The sequence below is a fragment of the Halichoeres trimaculatus genome, unplaced genomic scaffold (genome assembly GCF_033239565.1).
Source record: "Halichoeres trimaculatus isolate MK-OKI-2021-1 unplaced genomic scaffold, fHalTri1.1 fHalTri1_scaffold_2, whole genome shotgun sequence".
In the NCBI taxonomy this organism is placed as follows: domain Eukaryota; kingdom Metazoa; phylum Chordata; class Actinopteri; order Labriformes; family Labridae; genus Halichoeres; species Halichoeres trimaculatus.
Window position 1 is genome coordinate 38,663,621 of NW_027437180.1, and position 22,994 is coordinate 38,686,614.

The 22,994-nt window shown below is 44.8% G+C and overlaps 2 protein-coding genes across 5 annotated transcripts; both read right to left on the minus strand.

Moving 5' to 3' along the window:
• Window positions 1-104: 104 nt before the first annotated feature.
• Window positions 105-14,845, minus strand: aftpha (aftiphilin a). 4 transcript variants are annotated; one of them, XM_074696078.1, is made up of 10 exons: window positions 14,671-14,845; window positions 7,604-9,382; window positions 5,545-5,720; window positions 5,313-5,442; window positions 5,052-5,108; window positions 4,033-4,155; window positions 3,871-3,931; window positions 2,727-2,810; window positions 1,645-1,768; window positions 105-1,449 (listed from the first exon to the last, which is right to left on the minus strand). In XM_074696078.1, the coding sequence occupies exons 2-10, from the start codon at window positions 9,344-9,346 to the stop codon at window positions 1,308-1,310; spliced, it is 2,640 nt and encodes an 879-aa protein (XP_074552179.1). In that variant the 5' UTR covers window positions 9,347-9,382; window positions 14,671-14,845; the 3' UTR covers window positions 105-1,307. The 4 variants fall into 4 exon arrangements, with proteins under 4 accessions (XP_074552179.1, XP_074552170.1, XP_074552196.1 ...); XM_074696069.1 differs by having other exon boundaries at window positions 3,871-3,934; XM_074696095.1 differs by lacking the exon at window positions 2,727-2,810.
• Window positions 14,846-18,215: 3,370 nt separating this feature from the next.
• On the minus strand, window positions 18,216-22,408 carry LOC141809440 (galectin-related protein-like). Its single transcript, XM_074696461.1, has 6 exons — window positions 22,345-22,408; window positions 21,268-21,423; window positions 20,372-20,455; window positions 19,151-19,239; window positions 18,876-19,059; window positions 18,216-18,719 (listed from the first exon to the last, which is right to left on the minus strand). The coding sequence occupies exons 2-6, from the start codon at window positions 21,310-21,312 to the stop codon at window positions 18,576-18,578; spliced, it is 546 nt and encodes a 181-aa protein (XP_074552562.1). The 5' UTR covers window positions 21,313-21,423; window positions 22,345-22,408; the 3' UTR covers window positions 18,216-18,575.
• Window positions 22,409-22,994: the final 586 nt, after the last annotated feature.

Below are 22,994 nucleotides of genomic sequence, written 5' to 3' on the forward strand. Positions count from 1 at the left end.
TTTTTGTTTGATGAGGAAAGTCTGCTCAGGACAAAATCTCCGTCAGTGAAAACAGAAAAATCAAAGGATGGAGTATGTGAAGGTGAGGAAAGAGACACGAGCAGAGAAGATAACTATTTTAATTTCTTGTGTACACTAAAAGTAAAATTTACACACTTATGGTCTGAAAAGAACCCGGGCATGCACGGTAGGTAACCTTTTGACAGGCTCTTCAAGTGATTCAGTTTTTCCATAGGAATTTCCCCGAACATTTTACAGTCCATAGTTTAACTGTCCACAGTCTAAAGCCACAGTGAACTATGATTACATCCATTTCATCTTTACAATGTGCAAAATCCTCCAGGACACGGCTGACAGTAGTATGAGCAAAACAACAGAAAGCACTTCATGTACTCAGAGACGAACTCAACAGGAAGCAGAAATTGGTCCCTTATTCCCTTCTGACGCCAGTCGTCCACCTGCGGCGCCGAGGAGCCTCCGTCCAGTTCGAGTGGTTGAACCGAAGCGTCCCGTTTTTAACCCCGAAAACACGGACACAACAAAGAGCGAGGGAGGAAAACCCACCGAGAGGAGCAGCTGGAGACGACGGGGAGTAAAAATCAAAGTGACGTCGGCGAAGAATTCCTAAACTAAAGATTAAAAACAAAAACAGCTAACGTACGATTTCTGACTGCAGCGACGGAGACGACGTCTAAACTCAGGTTAAAAAGAATAAATTACCAAAGAAGAAGAAGAAACTCAGGTTAAAATGGACGATAAAAACTCAGGAGGGACGAACATTCAGCTGGATTTTGCAGGCAGTGTGGTTTCAAGTCCATAAATATATATATATATGTATTTATAGAGATTTATAGATGTATATAAACGTTTTCATTTAAACTTACATACATATATATACCACTTCAGTTAGATTCAGCCAGTGTTTCCTTCACAGACACAAACACGAGGAGGTGAAACCCTACTCCTCCTCCTCCTCCTGCTCCTCCTCCTCAGCGTGGGCTATAGAAATAAAGGTTTATTCCCTGATTATATACACTGTGATTCTCCTACACGCCTCTAAAACCGTCCTGACTGCGTGGACGAGTCATTTCCTACGCCCGGCGTCCGGCGTCCAGCTGTGCCCGTCCTGATAAATGCTCAGCGTTAAACTAAAACTCGCTCTGAAAGGAACCGTGTGAATGAAGGAGGGGGAGGAGCTACACCGCAGCCAGAGAAGAAGACAGAAAAGAAGAAGAAGAAGACTTGGAGCCATCCAGTGGGCGGGGTTTGACAGTCAGGGGGAAGGATGAGGGGAAGGGGGCGGGGCCTCAGTCCGGCGTAGCTGCAGAGCTGAGCGGCGTCAGCGTGGCGGGGAACATGAGCACTTTGGCCTGCATGAAGGAGAGATCGGGCAGACCTGAGATCACTTTGGACGCCTCCTCGCTCAGGTTCTCCTCCCTCCTGGGCTTCCTGCGGAGCAGATTCAACACAAGTCAGACCTGGTCCACACAAAAACCACCAACAACCACAGATTCGTTCCTTTCTTTAAGTTAGTTTCAGAGTTTTTGGTTCAAACTCTAAAATATAGTTTTACAAAAACTAAACCAAGTCCTTTGGTTCAGAGCTGAACCTGGACACACCACGAGACCCTGGTTCTGCTCTGACCTGGTGGACGTGCTCGTCTTGTCCATGGTGGACATGAGGCGGGCGAAGGCGTCTGCCATGCGGCTCCCCGAGCTCCCAGGGTCCAGCTTGGCCGTGGTCAGCTCGTACAGCTCAGGGTCGACCCCTACAGGGGAGGAGGAGAAACGTCACATGACAGGAAGTGTGGAGTGGAGGGGGAACCATTTTTATAAAGTGATGATAAACTGATAAGCTAGCATTACAGTATCCAGAAGCTTTATTATGTAGCTCCTAAATACTGTAACGTTAGCTTAGCATAGCCTCTGTAGCTAATACAGCAAAATAAAAATCAGTTCATCTTAATGAAGTCTGTTTGCTGTGAATCTGTCTCTCTGCTCTGACATCGAGCTTTTATTAGCATTAGCTGTAGCTATAGCTGTAGCTATAGCTGTAGCTATAGCTGTAGCTATAGCTATAGCAGCGTTAGCTAGATCGCTATAACGAGTGATTTCAAAAATCAACCAACAAGTCAAACATGGCTAATACTGGATTGGATATCTGATAAAAACATCTGGATCATGGGGGATTGGTCAGACCGTGGTTTCAGTGAGCTCCTGGTTTGTCTTTGTTTCACGTCTATGCAGACCTTCACCTTAGCCTTACGGGGAACTGGGACACCCCTTCACTAGATGTTCACGCTCTAAACCAAGGGCTACCCTGCCTACATCATTGTGAAGTGTCTGTCTACAGGAAGTGCGATCTCAGAACCGTGCCTGAGTACGGTACTAAGTGGTCACAACCGCTAAAGGACCTGAACCACCGGACTGAAGGCGCGGTACGACTGTCCAGTGAGACCACGCTCTAACCATCACTTTACAGAAGAACAAATACCCTCCTGAAGGGAACCAGCAGGGGGCGCTGGGTGTCGCAAAAGTCTTGTTGTGTTTGAGAAACTTAAAAGAAAAGATTCAGATGCCAGCGCATATTCTCCCTCTGTGAGGGAGGGTCTAGAGAGTAACAGGTGGAGATGGAGGGGTTAATTAAAGAGGAGGTGGAGGAGGACGGGAGGAGGAGAAGAGAAGAAGGAGGAGGAGGAAAAGAGGAGGAGGTGAGCAGCTGCTGACCTGGGATGGAGGTTGAGCTGGTGGAGCCTGAGTCCTCCACAGGACCAAAGAAATCCAGGTTTAACAGAGAAGAGCCTCCACTGGCTGCACAGGCAGGGGGCGACCCAGGTTAACAGCCACAGAGAAACAGAGAGAGAGAAAGCGCAGACATGCAACAGTGTCAGTGTCAGTGTAAGTAATCAGCGTCAGAGTCAGTAATCAGCGTCAGAGTCAGTAATCAGCGTCAGAGTCAGTAATCAGCGTCAGAGTCAGTAATCACATCAGAGTCAGTAATCAGTGTCAGTAGTCTGTGTTGGTGTCAGTAATCAGTAGAGTCAGTAATCAGTGTCAGTAATTAGTGTCTGTGTCAGAAATCAGTGTCAGCAGTCAGTAGTCATATCGGTGTCAGTAATCAGCGTCAGAGTCAGTAATCAGTGTCAGTAATTAGTGTCTGTGTCAGTAATCAGTGTCAGTAATCAGCGTCAGAGTCAGTAATCAGTGTCAGTAGTCAGTGTCAGTGTCGGTAATCAGTGTCAGTAGTCAGTGTCGGTGTCAGTAATCAGCGTCAGAGTCAGTAATCAGTGTCCGTAATAAGTTTCTGTAATCAGTGTCAGTAATCAGTGATCAGTGTCAGTGATCAGTGTCAGTAATCAGTGATCAGTGTCACTGATCAGTGTCAGTAATCAGTGATCAGTGTCAGTAATCAGTGTCAGTAATCAGTGATTAGCGTCAGGAATCAGTGTCAGGAGTCAGTGTCACTGTCAGTAATCATCGTCAATAATCAGTGACAGTGTTTTTGATCAGTTATCTGTGTCAGTGTCAGTGATCGATGTTGGTGATCGGTGTCAGTGATCAGTATCAGTTGGCTTCATGAGCAGGGTTAGGTTCAGTCTGATAAAGCAGTCTTCATGCACAGCTCATGTTGTTTGGACCCTTTAAAGGAACAATCCACTGTTTCAGGACAGCCTCTGTGAGACCTGCTGGGCCTGCTGCTGCTCAGAACGGACTGCAGGTCTTTGATCGCAGCAGCTCAGAGTGGATTGTTCCTTCAGTGAAAGATGGTTCTGGATCAATCTAGATCACCTGACTCTACCAGGGTTATATCAGAGAGAAGAGGACAGCGGGCACAGAGGGGGGTCAGGGTGGAGGTGTCAGCGTTACGTACCGTCCAAAGGGTTGGTAAGGCCACTGCTGCTCCAGTCGAACTGGACGGGTGGGAGCGCCTCCTGCTGGAGAGGAGAGGAGCTGTTAGGCTCACTTTAGGGTGTGTGTGTGTGTGTGTTGGGGGGGGGGGTTCTCTGATGTGTGGTGACCCCTGAGGACCCACCTGCTGTGTGTCGGGGGTACAGGAAGTCTTCTCCGGAGCAGCTGGAGGCGCCTGGGCTATCGAAGCGATCATCTCTGCTGCAGAGACGGGCTTCACAGGCTCTTTGGTAGGTTCCAGCATCCCCTGATCACACACACACACACACACACACACACACACACACACACACACACACACACACACACACACACACACACACACACACACAGTATGTGAACATGAGGCTCTTTGTGGACTGACACGTTCTTGGGCTCTCAGGTAGTTTTAGCTTAAAGCTAAAGTTTTAGCCTTTAGCTACTGTTTTGGCTTTTAGTCAGTGTTTTAGCCTTAAGCTTGTGTTCAAGACTTTAGCTAGTGTTTTAGCCGTTAGCTCTTATTTTACCCTTTAGCCTTTGTTTTCATCTTTTAGCTCCTGTTTTAGCCTCAAGCTAGTGTTTAAGCTGCTATCCAGTGTTATAGCCTTTGGCTACTTTTTTAGCCTTTGGCTTGGGTTTTCACCTTTAGCCAGTCTTTTAGCCTTTAGCCTGCATTTTAGCCTTCAGCCCGTTCTTTAGCCCTAAGCCTATACTCTAGCCTTTAGCCTGTGTTTTAGCCTTCAGTGCCTTAAGTAGTCATCAGCTCATGCTTCAGCCTTAATTTTTTACTTTAACTTTAGCTTCAGTTTTAGCCTTTAGACTTGAAATTTCACTTTAGCCTATGTCTTAGCCTTTAGCTTATGTATTAGCCTTTTGCCTGTGTATTTAGCTTTAGCCTGTATTGTAGCCTTTAGCCTGTATTTTATCAAAAACCTTGATGAGACTCTTTGAAGATGACATCTGAACCCTGGACTGCCCCTAGTGGTGGACTGAGGAACTGCAGTCTTTGGGTCTGGAGCCGGCCTCCTGCCTTTACGCTACCATCAGTCTTAAGTGTTGAGTGACTTTATGACATCATGGTAAAGCCCTGAAGTTGGCGCCGTGGCCCCCAGAGGACCTGATGTTTGGAGTAAAGGTGTAAATGTCGCCGCAGAGGAACCTCACCAGGCTGGCGGCGTACATGGGCACGATGACGGGCTGCTTCTTCTGTCCCGTGAACAGCTGAGGAGATAAAAACATGACAGTGAGTCTCACACCCATCCTGCTGGACTGCTCTATGACTCTGATCCTCCAGATCTCCTCTGAAACAGCCCTGAAGGCAGCCAGCAGGGGTTAATAAAGGTCACAGACGAGGTATTAAAATGACCTGGAGCAGATTACAGGAGAACCCCAGCTGAATAAAGCTGTTTACAGTCGGACACTCACGATGTTCCTGGTGTCGATGCCCAGACAGCAGAGCAGTGCTTTGTTGCAGTGGGAGCCCCCCCACTGGTATCTGAGACCCAGAGCCTCATGGATGTCCTGAAGCTGCGACCAAACGCCGTCACGCGCGGAGCTGCAGCGACACGGGAGCATTAAAGACTGGGGCGTGAGAGTCCAGGTGTTCATGTACAAACCAGATCTCACAGGTCCAAATATCTGTGAGGCTCAGGCTCACCTGCTCCTCAGCGCCGTCTCCTCCTCCCCCTCCTCGGCTCCTGGCTGGAGTTTCTCCTCTGGAGGATCCAGCAGGTTCCTCAGGGAAGACACCACCACGTCCTCCATGGCGGGGGCGGCGGCACTCAGAGGGAAGCTGCTCAGAAACAGCCGCTCCAGACGACTGGAGAGCAGCGCCTGTAGAGGGGAGACCCAGCATTCAGTGGCAGACCACAAATCAATAAAACTTTAAAATTGTATCAAATGTTAAAAATAAGTCTGCTAAGCTAGGGTTTTAGCCTTTTTTAGCTATTGATTAAGCCTTTAGCCTTTGTTCTACCCTTAAGTATTTTATTAGCTGATGATTTAGCCTTTAGCTAGTATTAACCTTCAGCCTGTGATTTAAGCCATAGCCTTTGTTTAGCCATTAGTATATGTTTAGGAAGTAAGCCTTTAGCTTATGTTTTAGCTTTCAGTTTTTTTTAGCTACTGATAAAGTCGTAAACTTTTGTTTTAGCCTTTAGCTTGTGTTTTAGCCTTGAGCTTGTGTTTGAGCCTTTAGCTTGTGTTTTAGCCTTTAGCCTTTTTTGGCTACTTATTTAGTCTTTAGCTTGTGTTTCAGCTTTTTAGTTTTTTTTAGCTACTGATGAAGTCGTAAACTTTTGTTTTGGCCTTTAGCTTGTGTTTGAGCCTTTAGCTTGTGTTTGAGCCTTTAGCTTGTGTTTTTGCCTTCAGTATTTTAAGCTACTGATATAGTCTTCAACTTGTGTTTGAGCCTTTAGCTATTGATTTAGCCTTTAACTAGAGTTTAAGGCTTTCGCCTTTTTAAGCTATTGATTTAGCCTTAAGCTTGTTTTTTAAACTTGTGCTTTTTTTACTATTTATTTTTTCCTCAATCCTGTGTTTTAGTTATAGATTAGCCTGTAGCCAGTGTTTTAGCCTTTAGCCTCTTCAGCTATTGATTAAGCCTTAACCCTTTGTTCTACCCTTAAGTATTTTATTAGCTGATGATTTAGCCTTTAGCTAGTATTAACCTTCAGCCTGTGTTTTAAGCCATAGCCTTTGTTTAGCCATTTGTATATGTTAAAGTGGTTAGCCTTTAGCTTGTGTTTTAGCCTTTAGCTTCTGTTTAAGCCTTAAGCCTTTTTTTAGCTTGTGTTTTAGCCTTTAGCCAGTGTTTTAGCCTTGAGCCTGTGTTTTAGCTACTGATTTAGTCTTTACCATGTGTTTTAGTCTTCAGTTTTTTTGGCTATTAATTTAATCATTTCTGTGTTTTAGCTTTCAGCCTTTTTAGCTACTGATTTAGCCTTAAGTTTGTGTTAGACTTTAGCTCATGTTTTAGCCTTTAGCTCGTGCTCTATCTCTCTCCTGTTTCTCTTTCTTCTGCTCTCCTTTCCTTTTTCTGTCTGACAGTTAGGCTCCAGTGTCCACCATCACTACAAAATTAATCACAGAAATCGGTTTCAGCAGAGAAAAATACAGATCTCTCTTCTCTCTGCCAAACTTCTTCAGCCAGCGTGGTGTTGTCATGGAGACTCAGATGTGCTGTAAATAAATCTGGTTCAGCTCGACCCGATCAGGAAGCTGAGAAGCAGCTTTAAGGAATAACCTGTGTTGTTGTTGATAATCTCATGTTAAAGTGTGGATTAGGATCAGGCAGATATCTGGAAGAGAAACTTTTTCAGGATCACTCAGAAACTCCTCACAGGAACTTTAAAGATATATTTTTACCCAAACCACTCAGGGCGGACTCCAGATTTGATTTGAATAACTTCCTGTCAGTCGCTCTTTGAGCCCGTTACTTCTTCCTCACATGGAGGTTACACTCTGAGCCAGAAACAGGAAGTTTGGTGTAACCCAGCAGATCAGGTGACTCACTGACGGTGTGTGTGTGTTAATCTGACAGGAATGTTCTCACACACCTGCAGGAGTGTCTCTGCTACATCAGTGTGTGTGTGTGTGTGTGTGTGTGTGTGTGTGTGTTTCAGGATTGTGAACAGCTTCACTCCCCCTTCACCACATCAGTGATCTGACCTTTGACCTTGAGGGTTCAGGAGTGTCAAATGTCCCTCACTGCTCACCGTCTGTCTGTGCGTCCTGCTGCTGTCCTCGCTGACTGCAGGAGCTTCACTTTCGTGCCACTCCTCCTCCTCCTCCTGCTCCTTCTCCTTTTTGCCGTCAGCTGGAGCGCTGACGCTGGCCTCTGTGCTGAACGCCGCCCAGGACTCCCCCTCTGCCTGCTGCGGCTCCTCTCCGAAGGCGCTCCACCCGGCGTCCGCTCCATCGCCTGCTCCGTCTGCAGCCGTGCTGAAATTCCCAAAACTGTCACTGACGGGGAACTCAGCAAACTGACCCCCGTCCTCCGCCGCCTTTTCACCCGAGTGGAACTTTGGGGAGTTAAAGTCGCCAAAGTCGTCGTCGTCATCGCCGTCCTTGGCGGCTGCAGCTTCCTGCTCGGGGGTGGAGCTGTGTAACCTGCCCTGCTCCTGTTGGACGTCCAGCTGCTCAAAGTCTGTGAAACCCTGACCGCCAAACGAGGAAGCGTCTCCAAAGTCCCCGAAGTCCTCGTCCATGTCGTCCTCCACCAGCTGGCTGGTGTCTGCGGGCGTGGCGGTCTCCCCTAGAAGGAGCGGCGAGGGCACGGAGCCTGTAGTGCTCATGTCTCCAAACTCCTCCAGAGCGTCGGTGGACAGCGGCCGACCAAACGACGTCTCCGTCTCTGTCTCTGTTTCCGTCTCAGAGCCTTTCCAGTCTGGCTGCCCGGCCTCGCCGTCTGCGGCTGCGTCCGGTGAGAGGTCGTTTTCACTGCAGCCCGCCACATCTTTGGATTCTTCCCTGTCAGCTACGTCCACGCCGTTCAGATGAAGCGGCTGGTTAGTGCAAACTGCCTCTGAGGCTGCGTCCCTTTGAGGAGCGTCCCTGTCCAGGCCCTGCCCGGTGTACGGGCCCTGCTCAGTGTCCAGGCCCTGCTCCGTGTCTAGGCCCTGCTCCGTGTCCAGGCCCCGCTCCGTGTCCGGGCCCCGCTCCGTGTCCAGGCCCTGCCCAGTGTGCGGGCCCCGCTCCATGTCTGGGCCCTGCTCCGTGTCTGGGCCCCGCTCCGTGTCCGGGGCCTTGGTGGGGACAGGTGTGTCTCCAGTTCTGTTCGTGTCCCTGACATCGTCCTCTGATGGCGTCCCCTGCGCTGTGATACAGTGCTCCTCCTCTGCCGGCCAGCCGCCCCCTGTGGACACATCTAAGTCGGCGCTCGCCGTCTGGCTGATTTGTCCTTCAGCGTTTGAAAAAGCAGTAAAGTCTGCAAAGTCATCCTCTGAGCTCTCGGCGGGGACGCAGCCGTTGTCCCCGCTGGACGTTCCTTTTGTGTACGAGTGAACAGAAGTCTGAGAGGAGGGGCTTCCCTGAATGTCCGAGGAAGCGAACCCGTTAGTGAGCACCTCCGTGCCGCCGCCGTTACAGTCAGCGGCGAGGTCCACGGAGCTGGAGAGGACCTTTTTCATCTCAGTTCTTTCTGAGGGGCTGCCGCCCAGGTGGCCCGCCGGCACCACGCCGTTAGCCTTCGACAGCTCATTGGCCGGGCTGTGGGTGCCGTTGGAGGCGCTGTGGCTGAACGCCAACACCCCTCTGTTGTTGATGAGCTCTGGCGGGGACGTGGCGTTCAGAGCCTGCGTCTGGTTGAAAGTGGTCGGGGTGTCGAACTCCGTGAAGCTGATGCTGTTGGGGACGCCGGAGAAGGTGCCGAAGTCTCCAAAGTCGCTGTCCTCCTCCTCTGCGCCGTCCTCCATGGGGGGCGGAGACGACGAGTACATGCGGATGACATCGGGCTCCATGGTGTTCTGCCGATCGACGAATCCTCCTGCCTACACCTGGGACCAGAACAGACAAGCGTCAGTTAGGACAGAAAAAGGATGAGAGTTTAAAGTCTTCAGAGACGTTCACAGAGCAAACGGGAGATGCTGAGTCAACCACCTGGTCTAAAGGTTCGGTTCTGATCCACTCTCAGGTGCGCCCATTATTCTACGCGTCAGAAAACATCACAGGTAAGATCCTGAGAGACACTTTTTGACAGGAACAGCTGTATGGAGATGAACTGAACTGAACCACTTGGTGGAAACAGGACTCAACAGATGAAGCTGCTGTCGCTCTGTTTCCCTCACCGCTGAGCTCCACCGCTGTCCTCCAACTCATCTTAAACCCCCGCTCAGCTTCAGTCTGACTCCATAAACTCCAGAGGCTAATAAGGTCGGCTCTCATTGGTGCTGGTGGACCAATTAGCTTCATGTGGTTTGAGCCACAGCGGCAGAAATCAAATGACGGAGGCGGACTGGAGTCAGAGCGACAGTAATGGAGCGTTAATGAGAAACCAGGACTGGGATTGATAAAGTGAGACAAACAGAAGTTAAACTATGTCAACCCTCATCAGTCAGGATCTATTTACAGACACCCAGGTCACATGACCAGAGCAACGAGAGGGCAAAGGCACACAGCCTGCTGATTGAGATATAAAAACAAGGAGGGATGACTTCAATATTTGGACCTGACCTAGTTTAACATTTTTTAGCCTATGTGTGCTTCTTCTGACCATAAACAGGTTGTAAAAAGATAAAAAAGGATATTTTCCTGAAGAATTTGTTATTATGTAAAGACTTCCTGTTTCAAAATGTCTTTTTGTAACATTTTAAATTAAAGTATTCAATCAATCATTAGCTAACCTAGGGCTGTCAGATTCTGTCACTTACAGTTTAGCCTGGCGCTAGCTCATTAGCCTCTCTCATTGTGCTCACTCCATCCCTCTGCTTTACTAAAACAACAGCTCAGCGCTAGCAGACGGTGGTAGCTCCAGTTAATGTCGTCTGATATAGTGTTATAAAGCTCTACTACCTGGACGTAAACACACACAGCTCACAGGTTAGCCGTCCTTACATACCAAATGCACCAACGCTTAGGTTGTTGTTGCACCTGCGGCTAGTTAGACCCCCGTACTCAATCATTAGCTTGACGTCTTTCCCCCACTCTCTGCTCCACACGTTTCCTGTCTCTACTCAGCTGTTGGATTAGCAAATGCAAAACTTCAGCTGCTATTTAATGGATGAAGAAGTTAGCTAATTAAAAACCATCCCGACTCTTCACGCTCACGACCTTTGGCACATCAATCTAGGATCCTGAGGGTGACGTGTAAAACTTATCTCTTAGAAACGAGCTGCCACTCGATTTAGTCTGTCTCTGTCTGTCGTGGTCAGAGCGACTGTTTCTTCTCGTCCAAAGCGAACACATTTTCACAAACTGATGATAAAGTGACGTCAGATCAGGGCGAGACGTCCACAGCAAACAGACTTCACTACCATGGACTGCACTAGACGATTGATGAGACAGCTAAGCTAGGAGAAGCTAATGTTGAGCTAACATTACAGCATTCAGAAACTATATTTTGTAGCTCCTGAAAACTTTTCATAGCTTCTGTAGCTAATGCAGCTTATCTGTCAATGTGTCGCCCTGCTTTGACATCACTGTAGCTATTACTAGCTATGGCTTTAGCTTTAGCAGCGTTAGCTAGATCGCTATTATGAGTGATTTTAAAATCCAACCAACAATTCAAACATGGCTAATGTTTACATGAAGGAGGAAAGGATTGGATATCTGATAAAAATATCCAGATCATGGGAAATTTGTCAAACCTAGCGATGGGTATCGAATTAGGTACTTTTAGGCCTGCCACGATAGTCAATAAATCAATTAAGCGAACAATAAATAAAAACGTCCTCGGTAAATTTGCCAGCCTCGATAAACTGACACGTGCATGCATGTTTGTTTTCTTCCTCTCTTTCCACCAAAGAGGCTGAATGAGAAGATGGCTCACTACGTCTATCTTTCCTAACATCGGGGTGCATAGGTTCTATAGCGGATTTAGCGGATTTATAGCGGAGTGAGCATCTGTCAAAAATGCGATCTTTGGGGTGAAGATGGGGCTGCTCGCGCGTACACACGGAGAGAGCTGAAGCGAGCGTCCTGAGGGGTAAGGAGGAAACACGCTAATATGAGTGATGGCACCAAAGATACGGTTCTTAAGCCGCCTGCCACAGTCCCAGTGTGGGAATATTTAGTTTTTTATCAGAATGAACAAAGTGTGAGCTCATGAACACCAACGAGCTGATATGTCACATTTGTTTGAAAATAGTGGCGACGAAGAAGAAGAAGGGGAGGTGCAGCGGAGCCTTGTTCTTTGACAATCCACTCTTACTGAGGCTTTTGGTCTGCAAAGTAAATAGAAATAAAAGCGCCAGATGGTGGCGCTCAAAGACAGATACATTGCCAAAGAAATGCAGCCCTTCAATACGGTTGAAAGCCAGAAATGTTAAAAATGTTTGACAGACAGTACGGATTGACTGGGAAAAAGGACATGTTACAAACAATTCAGGAACTGTATAAACTCCCTTTTATTTAGACTAAAGTTTTTATTGTTGTTTTTTTTGGAGTTTCGTTTTTTCTTTAGAGACAGGGTCTATGTTTTATTGTTTTTGATTGGTATTAATTATTTTCATTGACATGTATTTTTTCTAAAAGAGAGTCCATTTCATTTTTGTTGTATTTTTTTCTCTTTCTTGTTAAATTTATTATATTTTTTGTTTAATTTATTTTATTTAAAAGATCCTGACCTTTTAATAACAGTTAAATACTCTTAAGAAATTAAAGTTTCTTGCTTTTGATGTGGTGTACTCACTTTATTATCCCATTTATCATAATGACATCAATGAAAAAAAAACAAAAAAAAACAAAAAACAAAATAATATTGACAATAATATCATTTATCGGCAATAATATTTTGGAAAATTATCATCCAGCAAAATCTGTTATCGTGACAGGCCTAGGTATTTTTATAGGTACCGACCGAATTCTGTCAAAAGTATCAGGTACGATTCACATAAAACCAAAAGATACCATGTTCAGGTACCTAAAAGCATCCTTGTAACTGTAAAGGAGTGGAAAAGTAGGTGATTTTCCATGCTAGACATGAACACAGCATTACAAGGTTGTATAGTTAAAAATAATGTGTTAAAGTGAAAAAATATAGATATTTTATTATTAAAAAAAGATATCTTTAACCACATAAACACAAAAAAGTACCAAAAACTGGTACCATTGAGGATTGATATTGATTGCCAGGTACCGGGTGTTGGTATCATATTGTTTCAAACGTAAAAGGTACCCATCCATAGTCAAACCCCTAGGATTTAGGTGAGGTCCTGGTTTGTCTTCATTTCACGGGCTGTGCAGACCTTCACCTTAGCGTTACGTAGAATTGGGACACCCCTTCACTAGACGTTCTGGCTTAAAACCAAGAGCTGTGGGGTAGAATTGGGACTGGCCCTTTATCTCATAGAGGTCTCTCTGTCTCCTCACCTCACCCTGCTCCATCTACTTTGTCTGTGCTGCTTTTGAACAGATGGAGGACCATTGTTGGGTTTTTGACCCATATTTCTGAGTTTTACTATTTGCTCCTTTTTGGCCAATAATAAAGTTTTCTGGGAGTTATTAGAAAACTTTAATCCTGCAGATAAAAAGTCTCACTCTAAACGCTCAGAGATGTAAACGATGTGTACGTGAGGCGTAGGAGCTGGAATCTATCTTTACCTGAAAGATTAGACTCTGTTTACATTCTCTACCACCGATCAGATCAGAGGGCGGCGTCTGAAACCACTGTTTGCTCTGCTGGCCTTATCTTCCTCAATACCTGAAGCAGGTAGTTCCCTTTCAGACACAGCTGGCGTGGACATGCAAGTCCAGAAAGACCAGTTAGCCACCATGAGAGTATGAACATGAGGATCTTTTCGGAGTGTTTGATTTTCCAGGAAACTGCTCTGAAAGCATTTCATGTGTCTGAATGAAACACTGTTAAAGTGAAAAACGCAGCACAGACGAGCTGTTTATCACCGTACCCACACAGGTTAATCAATCAGCCCACTCAGCTAATACGTTATCCATTAGCGCACGCCGTCTGTCACCTTCATGACAAGGTCAGCTGCTCCTGACAGATGTTCACCCAAAATCTGTCTGTTGAGATCATTTCAGAGTCTGTCTGGTTTGACACATTGAGGAAGCTAGGAGGCTAATGTAGCAGGTCAGGGGCCTGTCAGGGCTGGACTGCTAACATTAAAGCTAACCAGTAAAACAACTCTGAGGTGGAGGGGAAACCTGCTCCACTTTCAAATAATGATTAATAATGACTTATAATAACACTGTTCATGACTAACTCAGCAAAACCAATCCAACGTTGATTTTATTATTAATGAGGATTTTCATCCAAAATCACAGTTTACAGTTTGTTAAAATAACACAAAAAGTTAACTGGTAATTTATCTGAACCAAAACATTAGGAGTGAATGTAACCGCAACAGTGAGATGGTTGACATGTTAATATTTAGACAGATTTTCAATACACTGAGTCCTCTCTTACACTAACATTAGAAACGAGTATCATCCAAAGTCAAAGGAAGCTAACAGCCTGTTGCTACAGTCTAATGAGTTTATTTACACGCAGGTCCCGCCTCTGTAAAGGGAAGCAGCCAATCATATTGCAGAGTTTTGGAGTGAGATATGAGGTGGCCAATCAGAAACACAGGAGGCCCAGGCCACCCCTGGCGACCTGTGTGGACACGCACCTGCTAATGTCGCTGTCTCAGTATTAACTTGACAGTTAGCCCAGATATTACTGTTGAACATGTCACGGTTTGACCTACAGACAGTTAAAAGCTGAGTTAGCAGGAACTCAAAGACGTTAGATTAACGAGAAAGGCCGAAACAGGTCGCTGAGATGAGCTGAGATGAGCTGGAACAGAAGCTAACTTAGCTCGGCTTGTTTGCCTGTGTAGGAAGCTAAAGCGAAGCTAAACCCAAAGCGATGTGTCATTAGTTTGTTTCCTCTCTAACAGGACATTTATTCCCGTTTACAGCAGCATCATGAGCTCATCTTAGCAGCTTAAAGCGTCTTTAGAGAAACACCACCAGAGAGAAGTCAGAGAGAAGTCCACTACCTGAGCTAACTACGCAGCTAGCTAACGTCAACAACAAGCATCTTAGCATTAGCTCCAGCGTTAGCTTCCCCTCAGTCGGTGTGACAGCAGGTGTTTTAGGAGCCAAAGGAACCAGGTGAGCTCACCGTAAGAGGCTGTCCACCTGCTTCCATGACTCGGTTAAAGGCAGCGCTGTCCTCTGGTCGGTGAGAGCGGCCGAACCGCGCAGGAGGCTGGGAGAGAAGCTCCGACTGAAGGTTGAGTCAGCCGGCTGCTGCTGCTGCTGCCCTGCCTCAAGGAACCAGCATGCACCGCGGTGACAGGTCGGCCGTTTACTGGTCCACGGAAACTCTCCATTCTGAGCAGGTACACGCATCAGACGCAGTTATACACATCGAAACTCAGGTATACTAATCTACTTTACATTAAAACTCAGGTATTAACATCTTCTTAACATCATAACTCAGGCATACACATCTACTTTTCATCATAACTTAGGTATACACATCTACTTAACATCAAAACTCAGGTAAACACATCTACTTTACATTTAGACTCAGGTTTGAACATCAAAACTCAGGTATACACATATACTTTACATTTTAACTCAGGTGTTCACATCTACACTACCTCAAAACTCAGGAATACACATATACTTTACATTTTAACTCAGGTATACACATCTACACTACATAACAACTCAGGTATACACGTCTAATTTACATTAAACTCAGGTACACAAACCAACTTTGCATCAAAACTCAGATATACACATCTACTTTACATTAAAACACAGGTATACACATCGACACTACATCAAAACACAGGTATACACATCTACTTTACATTAAAACTCAGGTATACACATCAAAATTCAGGTATACACAACTTCACTAAATCAAAACTAAGGTATACACATCTTCTTCACATCTAAACTCAGGCATATACATCTTCTTAACATTAAATCACAGGTATACACATCTACTTTTCATCATAACTTAGGTATACACATCTACTTTACATTAAAACTCAGGTAAACACATCTACTTAACATCAAAACTCAGGTAAACACATCTACTTTACATTAAGACTCAGGTTCACACATCTAAACTCAGGTATTCACATCTACTTTACATTAAAACTCAGGTATACACATCTGCTTTATATCAAACTCAGGTTTACACATCTAATTTACATCAAAACTTAGTTATACACATCTACTTTACATTTAAACTCAGGTTCAAACATCAAAACTCAGGTATACATATCTACCTTACATCAAAACTCAGGTATACCCATCTACTTAACATCAAAACTCAGGTAAAAACATCTACTTTACATTTAAACTCAGGTTCAGACATCAAAACTCAGGTATACACATCTACTCTTTAATAAAACTCAGGTATACACATCAAAACTCAGGCATACACATCTACCTTACATCAAAACTCAGGTATACACATCTACTCTCCATTAAAATTCTGGTATACACATCTACTTTTCATCAAAACTCAGGTATACACATCTAATTTACATTAAAACTCAGGTTTGAACATCAAAACTCAGGTATACACATTGACACTTCATCAAAACTCAGGTATACACATTGACACTACATCAAAACTCAGGTATACACATATACTTTACATTTTAACTCAGGTGTACACATCTACACTACATAACAACTCAGGTATACACGTCTAATTTACATTAAACTCAGGTACACAAATCAACTTTGCATCAAAACTCAGATATACACATCTACTTTACATTAAAACACAGGTATACACATCTACTTTACATTAAAACTCAGGTATACACATCTACTTTACATTAAAACTCAGGTATACACATCTACTTTACATTAAAACTCAGGTATACACATCAAAATTCAGGTATACACAACTTCACTAAATCAAAACTAAGGTATACACATCTTCTTCACATCTAAACTCAGGCATATACATCTTCTTAACAGTAAATCACAGGTATACTCTAGGCATGCACTGACTGATTGGAGCTGACTTCCTTTATTTTGTGTGATCGGTGCTCAGCCCATCCTTTCATATTAAACTGAATTTATGTTCTCTCATGAAGGTCTGATAGTCAGTCATTGTTGCTTTTTGCACTGAGACTTAAATCTCAGACACTGTATTGGTTGTTAAAGTTAAAACATAGAGACTTTATTGTTTCGCAGGTGTAGTTCAATGGTTTTAAATAAAATAAGATTGGAACATTGAAGTTTTATGCTGTCAGTTATAAAAAACTAAAAACGGGTATCGGAAAAAAATTGAAAAATGTTATAGGCTGATTTTAGGTCAGAATTCCAAACATAACAGTCAGGAAACTGAGACTGAATTTATTGTTTTATATTTCTGTTTTTTTCAGCTGTCAGCAGCTAACTTTATCACCAAACTGCTCAATTCTACAAAATAAGTTTAAAGAGGCTGTGAGGAGGATCTGTTAAAGTAGACTGCAGCGCCACCTATTGGCCTGGAGTCCCACGCCCACTGTCATGAAGATGTGACTTTTATCAAGGCGTGTGTTTGTTTTGGAAATTTTCTTTGTTCAAGTCAACTTTTTCCCAGATCCAAACTCTGTCAGTTTGTCCCGTAGTTTAGTAGCCGGTGCTGTGAGAGGTGGAGTTTGAGGAATCACTCAGAAAATCAGAGAGTTTAAAGAGAAGGATTTATTCCTCAGGTTTGTTTGTGATAAATGAAAACAGCAGAGTGTAATGTTGTGAGGCGTGAGGTAGTCAGCACATGTTAGACATGACAGAAACAGAAACTCAAAGAAATCAAATAATCTTCTTCCTGTGTTCTCTGAAAGCTGCCATGTGTCCCACAGACGAGTCAGGAAAACTGCTGCTAGAGAGGTCAAAGAACACTCAGTGATTACATTCACAACCAGAGACAGAGAAACAGATTTATAACCAAACTGTGTCACAACAAAAAGAGAAAAAGTCTGAGCAGTGAAGTTTTAATACCCTGAAGGAAAGTTAAAAAAATAAACTGCGCTTTATAAAAGTGGCAGAGCGATGTCAGAGAAACATTTCAGCTTCATATAAAAATAGGAGTTACAGAGAAACCAAGAGGTTGGATTTCCTGTCAGACACTCCCACACCACATCCCTGATTGTCCAGAGATCATGAGGATAAGACAAGTTTGGCAGGTCAGACCTTTTAGAAACAAAACTCAAATCATACGGTGGCCCTGATGTGCCCCATGTACGGAGGCTTCAGCTCATCTTTCTGCTGCACGTCTCCCCAAACTCTCTGCTCTTTACTGTCTGATCAAATCAAGGCAAAAATAACCAAAAACAGAGCTTGGAAAAAAAAATTCAATGTACGGTGGCCCTGCAGGTCAATTATACAAACATGCCAGGATTACACTAAGCCCCAAAAACATTTCACAAAACAAGAATCAATTTATACAAAAAGTTTTCTTATTTTTTTATTCTATTACTTTATTTACTTTTTCATCAAAATTGATAAATGTTTCTTGACATGCCAATTATTTTTTTTACTTTACAAAAATTAAAATAAACTTCAGAGAGTTTTACGTAGCACAGCATATATATAACTTTTACAAATAAAAGTTTTTTAAAAAGTGCGATTTTTTTTATTTTTTGAGTTTTTTTTCAATCCAAGAGTTTTTGCTTTTTCCTTTTTGCATTTCATAAAACATTTTTTGTTTTTTCATTTTTGCATATAATTTAAGTGATTTAGGGAAATATTTTTTGCATATGTTGTGAAACATTCTTGTGTTTTGTGATTTGTTTTTGTGCATCCTCCTACCAGCCAGCAGGGGGCGACTTTGACTGCTTGTTTAGAAGTCTCAGAGAAAATGTCGTGCTCTAACTCATCCTTTACGCCACTCAAGCTCCACCCTCTTCTCCAAATATGGTCGCTTTTGAAGGTCGGGCTGACCCAGGGGAGTCCTCAGACGATGGGTGACACCACATTGGCTTCGTCCACTTCCTGTTAGCGCTCCATGAATGAGTCCGGTCAGTTTGAGCTCCACAGAGTCCAGGAAGTGTCACTCAGTGAGTTTCAGGCCAGCTTGGTGACGGTGAGGCTGCCTTTGATCCACAGCGTGTCGATTTTGTCCAGTGACGTCAGTCTGTGGGAAAAGTCAAACAGTTTCTGTCCGTCCACGAAGACACGAAACCGGCTGTGCTCACAGTGCAGCTCCATCTGAGAGGAGAGACAGTTAGATAGACACCAGTTACTGTGAAATGTAACAGGTTGACCTCACTGAGAAGCAAACAAACAAAATCACGTTACCCTGACTTAAATATGATGACTGAATACAAATAAATCAATAAATCAACTTTTCCAACTTCCAATCACCTTGAACGGCTGATCCTTGATGAAGGGAAAGAAAGGCACGGCTCTGTCCACGTCCCCCCAGGATCCAGACACGCAGGCTCGACGTAGGACCTGTTGATCCTTGAACCGCACGCAGAGCTCCAGAGCTACGTCAGTCGGAGGCTCCCCAGATATTCCTCGACCACAGGTTAAAGCTACGTAGAACCTGGAGGAGAAACAGACAGGAACCATAAGACCTGAGAACACTCAACGCGTGATCAGTTCACAGCGGAGGGAACAGGAAGTTGTTTGTTCACCTGTCAGGACGGGGGTCCACAACGCCAACTAGCACCACCTTCTTCCCAACACACATCCCATCGCTGATGTGACCTCTGAAGGGAACGGCCTGCACACACACACACACACACACACACACACACACACACACACACACACACACACACACACACACGTTTCTGAAAACATACAGGGACATCTCCAAAGTCTGATATTGTGAAAATGGGTGACGTAAGAAAGTGTTGTTTTAGTTCGTTCTACCCTCTCGACACATCGCAGAGGCGCCTGTTGCCTATGGCTGCCTTTTGCAGCAGCTCTCTCTTCTTTGTCCGTTTCTTGGAATGTTTTTGTCTCTTTTTCTTAATCTTTGTATTTGGAGTGGATCATTACTTTGTTTGGTTCATTTGTTGGTCGTGGACACCAAACTCTTTGTGTCTTCAGTGATATTTTTACTACTTTTTCTCCTGTGTTTGTCTGGAGATCCTACATGTAACCATGGCTGCATTGTTTACATGTGAACTCAGCTGTTAGCAGCCTGTAGCATGTCAATGCTAACTGGTGCAAGGCCAGATGTTTCCCACAAGGTGAGGAGAAGGAGGTGAGGACGACGTGCTGGTTCAAGAAGTGACGACATGGACCTGTCCTTCCATCCATCGTTATTGGGAACGTAAGATCTATCTCCAATAAGATGGACGAGCTAGCTGTGCTAACCCAGCAACAGAGGGAATACCAGAGAGCAGAGTAGCATCATGCTATTCACAGACATGGCTAACAGAGCTAACATCAGACACCAAGGCCACATGTGAAGAGCTTCACCTGCTGTGAGCAGACAGGATCCAGGAGACAGAGACTGAACAGACTGCTGAAGAAGCTCAGTCCTGGACCCTGTGGAGGTGGAGGCTGGCTGACTGGACAATGATGGACAAGCTGTCAGCATCTGTTTTCTTATGGAGCTTTTTACACTTTCTATACACTTTCTTGCTTTGGTTTTTTTGATTGCTGCTGTGACTTCAATTTCGTTGTACTTGTTACAATGACAATAAAGTTCTATTCTATTCTATCATCAAACAACTGTCTTGCAATCCGGGCACCTCACCACGAACTCCTGTAATCTCATGTTAAACGTAGAGAGGGCTGAATGGAAACTGTTCTGAGGTCGTTTTCTAATCATCATTTATAATTCTGGTGTCCTCAGGTCCCTTAAAGGTGTGTGTGACTCTGTGTGTTAGGGTTAGGGTTACCAGGCTCCTGTGAGTGTCTCTGTCTGAAGAACAAACGCTGAGTTTGTTTCCATCGGCCGCTCCTCTCTGAGGGAAAACCCATTTCTGAAAGGAGAAAAACACATTTAGAGAAACCACTGGAGCAGAATCAGGACCACGCTGAAAAAACAAGATACACAGATCGAGGATTAAAAACTGTAACGTGGCGAGATGATGATCAAACTGCTGTGGTCATAATAACCAAATGACATCATAAAGTTAAAGGAAAAAAAGACGTGACCTGATGACAGCAAAAATGTTTCCAGGAGCGAAGCTGGGACGTTTCTTTGTGATGGAGGAATTTGTCTAAAGAGAAGACTGAATTTAACTGAACTTCATGTTAGCAGCTAAAATGCTAACTGCTTAAAAAAAAAACAGAGCTGTGACCTGACGGGAAGAAACACGCCTGTCTTTAGACCAACTCCTGAATCTGTCACCTTTAACCACTGACAGCTGAGGTCACATGACCCGTGAGCAGCGCGTGCTGCCTGCTGCGTCTGAGGCAAGAAAATCAAAGAGCCAAAGTTCCCCTTCAAAATAAAAGCGTCTGGGATGAAGCAGATGAGGGATTACGGAGCAGACTCTGTGTCTGGCTTGATCCAGCTCTGACTCTTCACAGTGAACACGGCTCTAACACATGGAGACCATCAGACTTTTACTTTGTGAACAGTCAACAGGAAGTCTCAGTTCTCCCTCGGGCAGCTTCCCAAAGTAAACCCAGGTCCAGGTCTGTCACCGTCCAAAGACTCACCTGGACGGTGAGGACAGACGAGGGAGGACAGACCAAAGACCTCTACTCTCTGATTGGTTTATAACCTTTGACCTGTAGCTCACATAACTGTGTGTGTGTGTGTGTGTGTGTGTGTGTGAGAGCTCACCCTCCTGCCCGGCGCCGCCGTCACTCCGCCGTGTGTTTCAGCCATGTTGTTGTTCCTCTGAAGGAAACAGCTCTCAGGGAAATGAGCTGCAGGTCCAGTTTTTCTGCTTCAGCCGCCTCCTGTAGACCAAGCCCCCGCTGACGTAACAGCCTCAACCTGGTTCATTACACACACACACACACACACACACACACACACACACACACACACACACACACACACACACACAGCTCTGGTAATCAGCTGCCCCTGCATGCCTCTCTTGCTCTCAGGTCAATAACAAGAGAGCTTATTGTGCGGCTCTAACTGCAGGCAAAGCCCCAAATATTCAACCCTCTGCTCATTTTCTCCAACACACTTCAAAAAACTTAAAAAAAACCGTCTGAAATCTTTTAAAAACAAACCAAAAAGCTTCAGAGAAGTTTAAAGCTGCCTTGGACCCCAAAGCGGTCTGACCCAGAAAGTTTTTGGTGTTTGAAGCAGTCAGAGGATCCTCTGTCGACGTGTGTTTGTGCAGAGAGCAGAGTCCGCTCAGAGCGCTCCTCAGCTCTCATTAAAAAACTACGTTTCCCATCTTCTGTTTGAAATGCTCCATCCTGATTGGTCAGAGCCACCATCACAAACTACAACCATGACACCCCTCAGCCTGTTGACCCACAGGTTTCCTCTCCGTCCCCTGACTCTGGGACAGAAACAGGATCCTGTCAGAGGCCGGTCTGGAGTAGAGACAGGTACCTTTAACATCTGAACCGATACAGTACCAGTACCCGGTACCCGGAAACCAGAATCAGAACTCAACAGTACCAGTTTTTGGTTGACAGCCCCCTGATGATTGGGATCAAAGTATCATCAGAAGAAGAAGAAGTTTCTCAAAGTCCAACTGGAAGTTTGATCCAAACCAAAACCTGGACCCCCTGACCAGGTCTGACAGGATAGTCTTTGTGTTTTCTCAAAGGAGTTCCCACAGTGGCTCTGTTTACTGTCTGTTTACTGTCTGTTTGTTTGGGTAACCAAAGGCTTGGAGCTGACGTTTGTTGTTTGAGGTGGAGTCTGCTGAAGTCTGATCGGTGAACTCACCGTGTCTACGTCTGCGTCTGAGGCTCTGCTTCATTTTTACAGTGACTCGCTGACTGATGAACGGCCTCGTCCTGTGTTTTAACTTTCCTTTCTGTTTCCATGGAGGGAGGAGAAGAATGGGAGGAAGCAGGAGGACACGGGCTCAGAGGAAAAAGGAGGAGCTGGAGGAAGAGGAGGAAACACGGCAGCAGGAGAAAGACGCTTGACTTAAAGGGGACATATCATGCTGATCCCTGATTTAATACTTACATATAATATAATAAATTTGAAAACAAGACCTTACACCCCCTGAATTTTCAAAAAATGAGATATTGTATTTTTTCTGATATCCTAGAACAAGATTTGATGCCTCTGAAAATAGGTCATTGACACTTGGCTTCGAGATTCGACCTTCATGATGGCACGAGGATCTTTTCTTTTTATTGGAGTAATCTGATAAAGCAGCTCCTCCTCTGTGATGTCAGTTAGTCACACAACCGCCACCGAGGGATACACCCACCAAGAGCCGACTGACTGAGTGAGTGCTGGATGCAGGGACTCTGCTCTGCTGAGCAGCTCGGCTTTACATGGTGAATTAGCAGTTCAAACACTGTAGTTTTAGCAGACGTCCTAATACTTGTGAGACTGTGATATTTGCTTGCTTGTTCTGA

Coding starts and splice junctions, on each gene's coding strand:
- aftpha (XM_074696069.1), bottom strand. CDS start 9,346: ATGGAGCCCGATGTCATCCGCATGTACTCGTCGTCTCCGCCCCCCATG. Junction 5,721..7,603: donor GCAGGACGCACAGACAGACG/GTGAGCAGTGAG, acceptor TCCCCTCTACAG/GCGCTGCTCTCCAGTCGTCT. Junction 3,935..4,032: donor GTACCCCCGACACACAGCAG/GTGGGTCCTCAG, acceptor TCTCCTCTCCAG/CAGGAGGCGCTCCCACCCGT.
- LOC141809440 (XM_074696461.1), bottom strand. CDS start 21,312: ATGGCTGAAACACACGGCGGAGTGACGGCGGCGCCGGGCAGGAGG. Junction 20,456..21,267: donor CGGCGGCGCCGGGCAGGAGG/GTGAGCTCTCAC, acceptor TTCTCCTTTCAG/AAATGGGTTTTCCCTCAGAG. Junction 18,720..18,875: donor TCAAGGATCAGCCGTTCAAG/GTGATTGGAAGT, acceptor CTCTCCTCTCAG/ATGGAGCTGCACTGTGAGCA.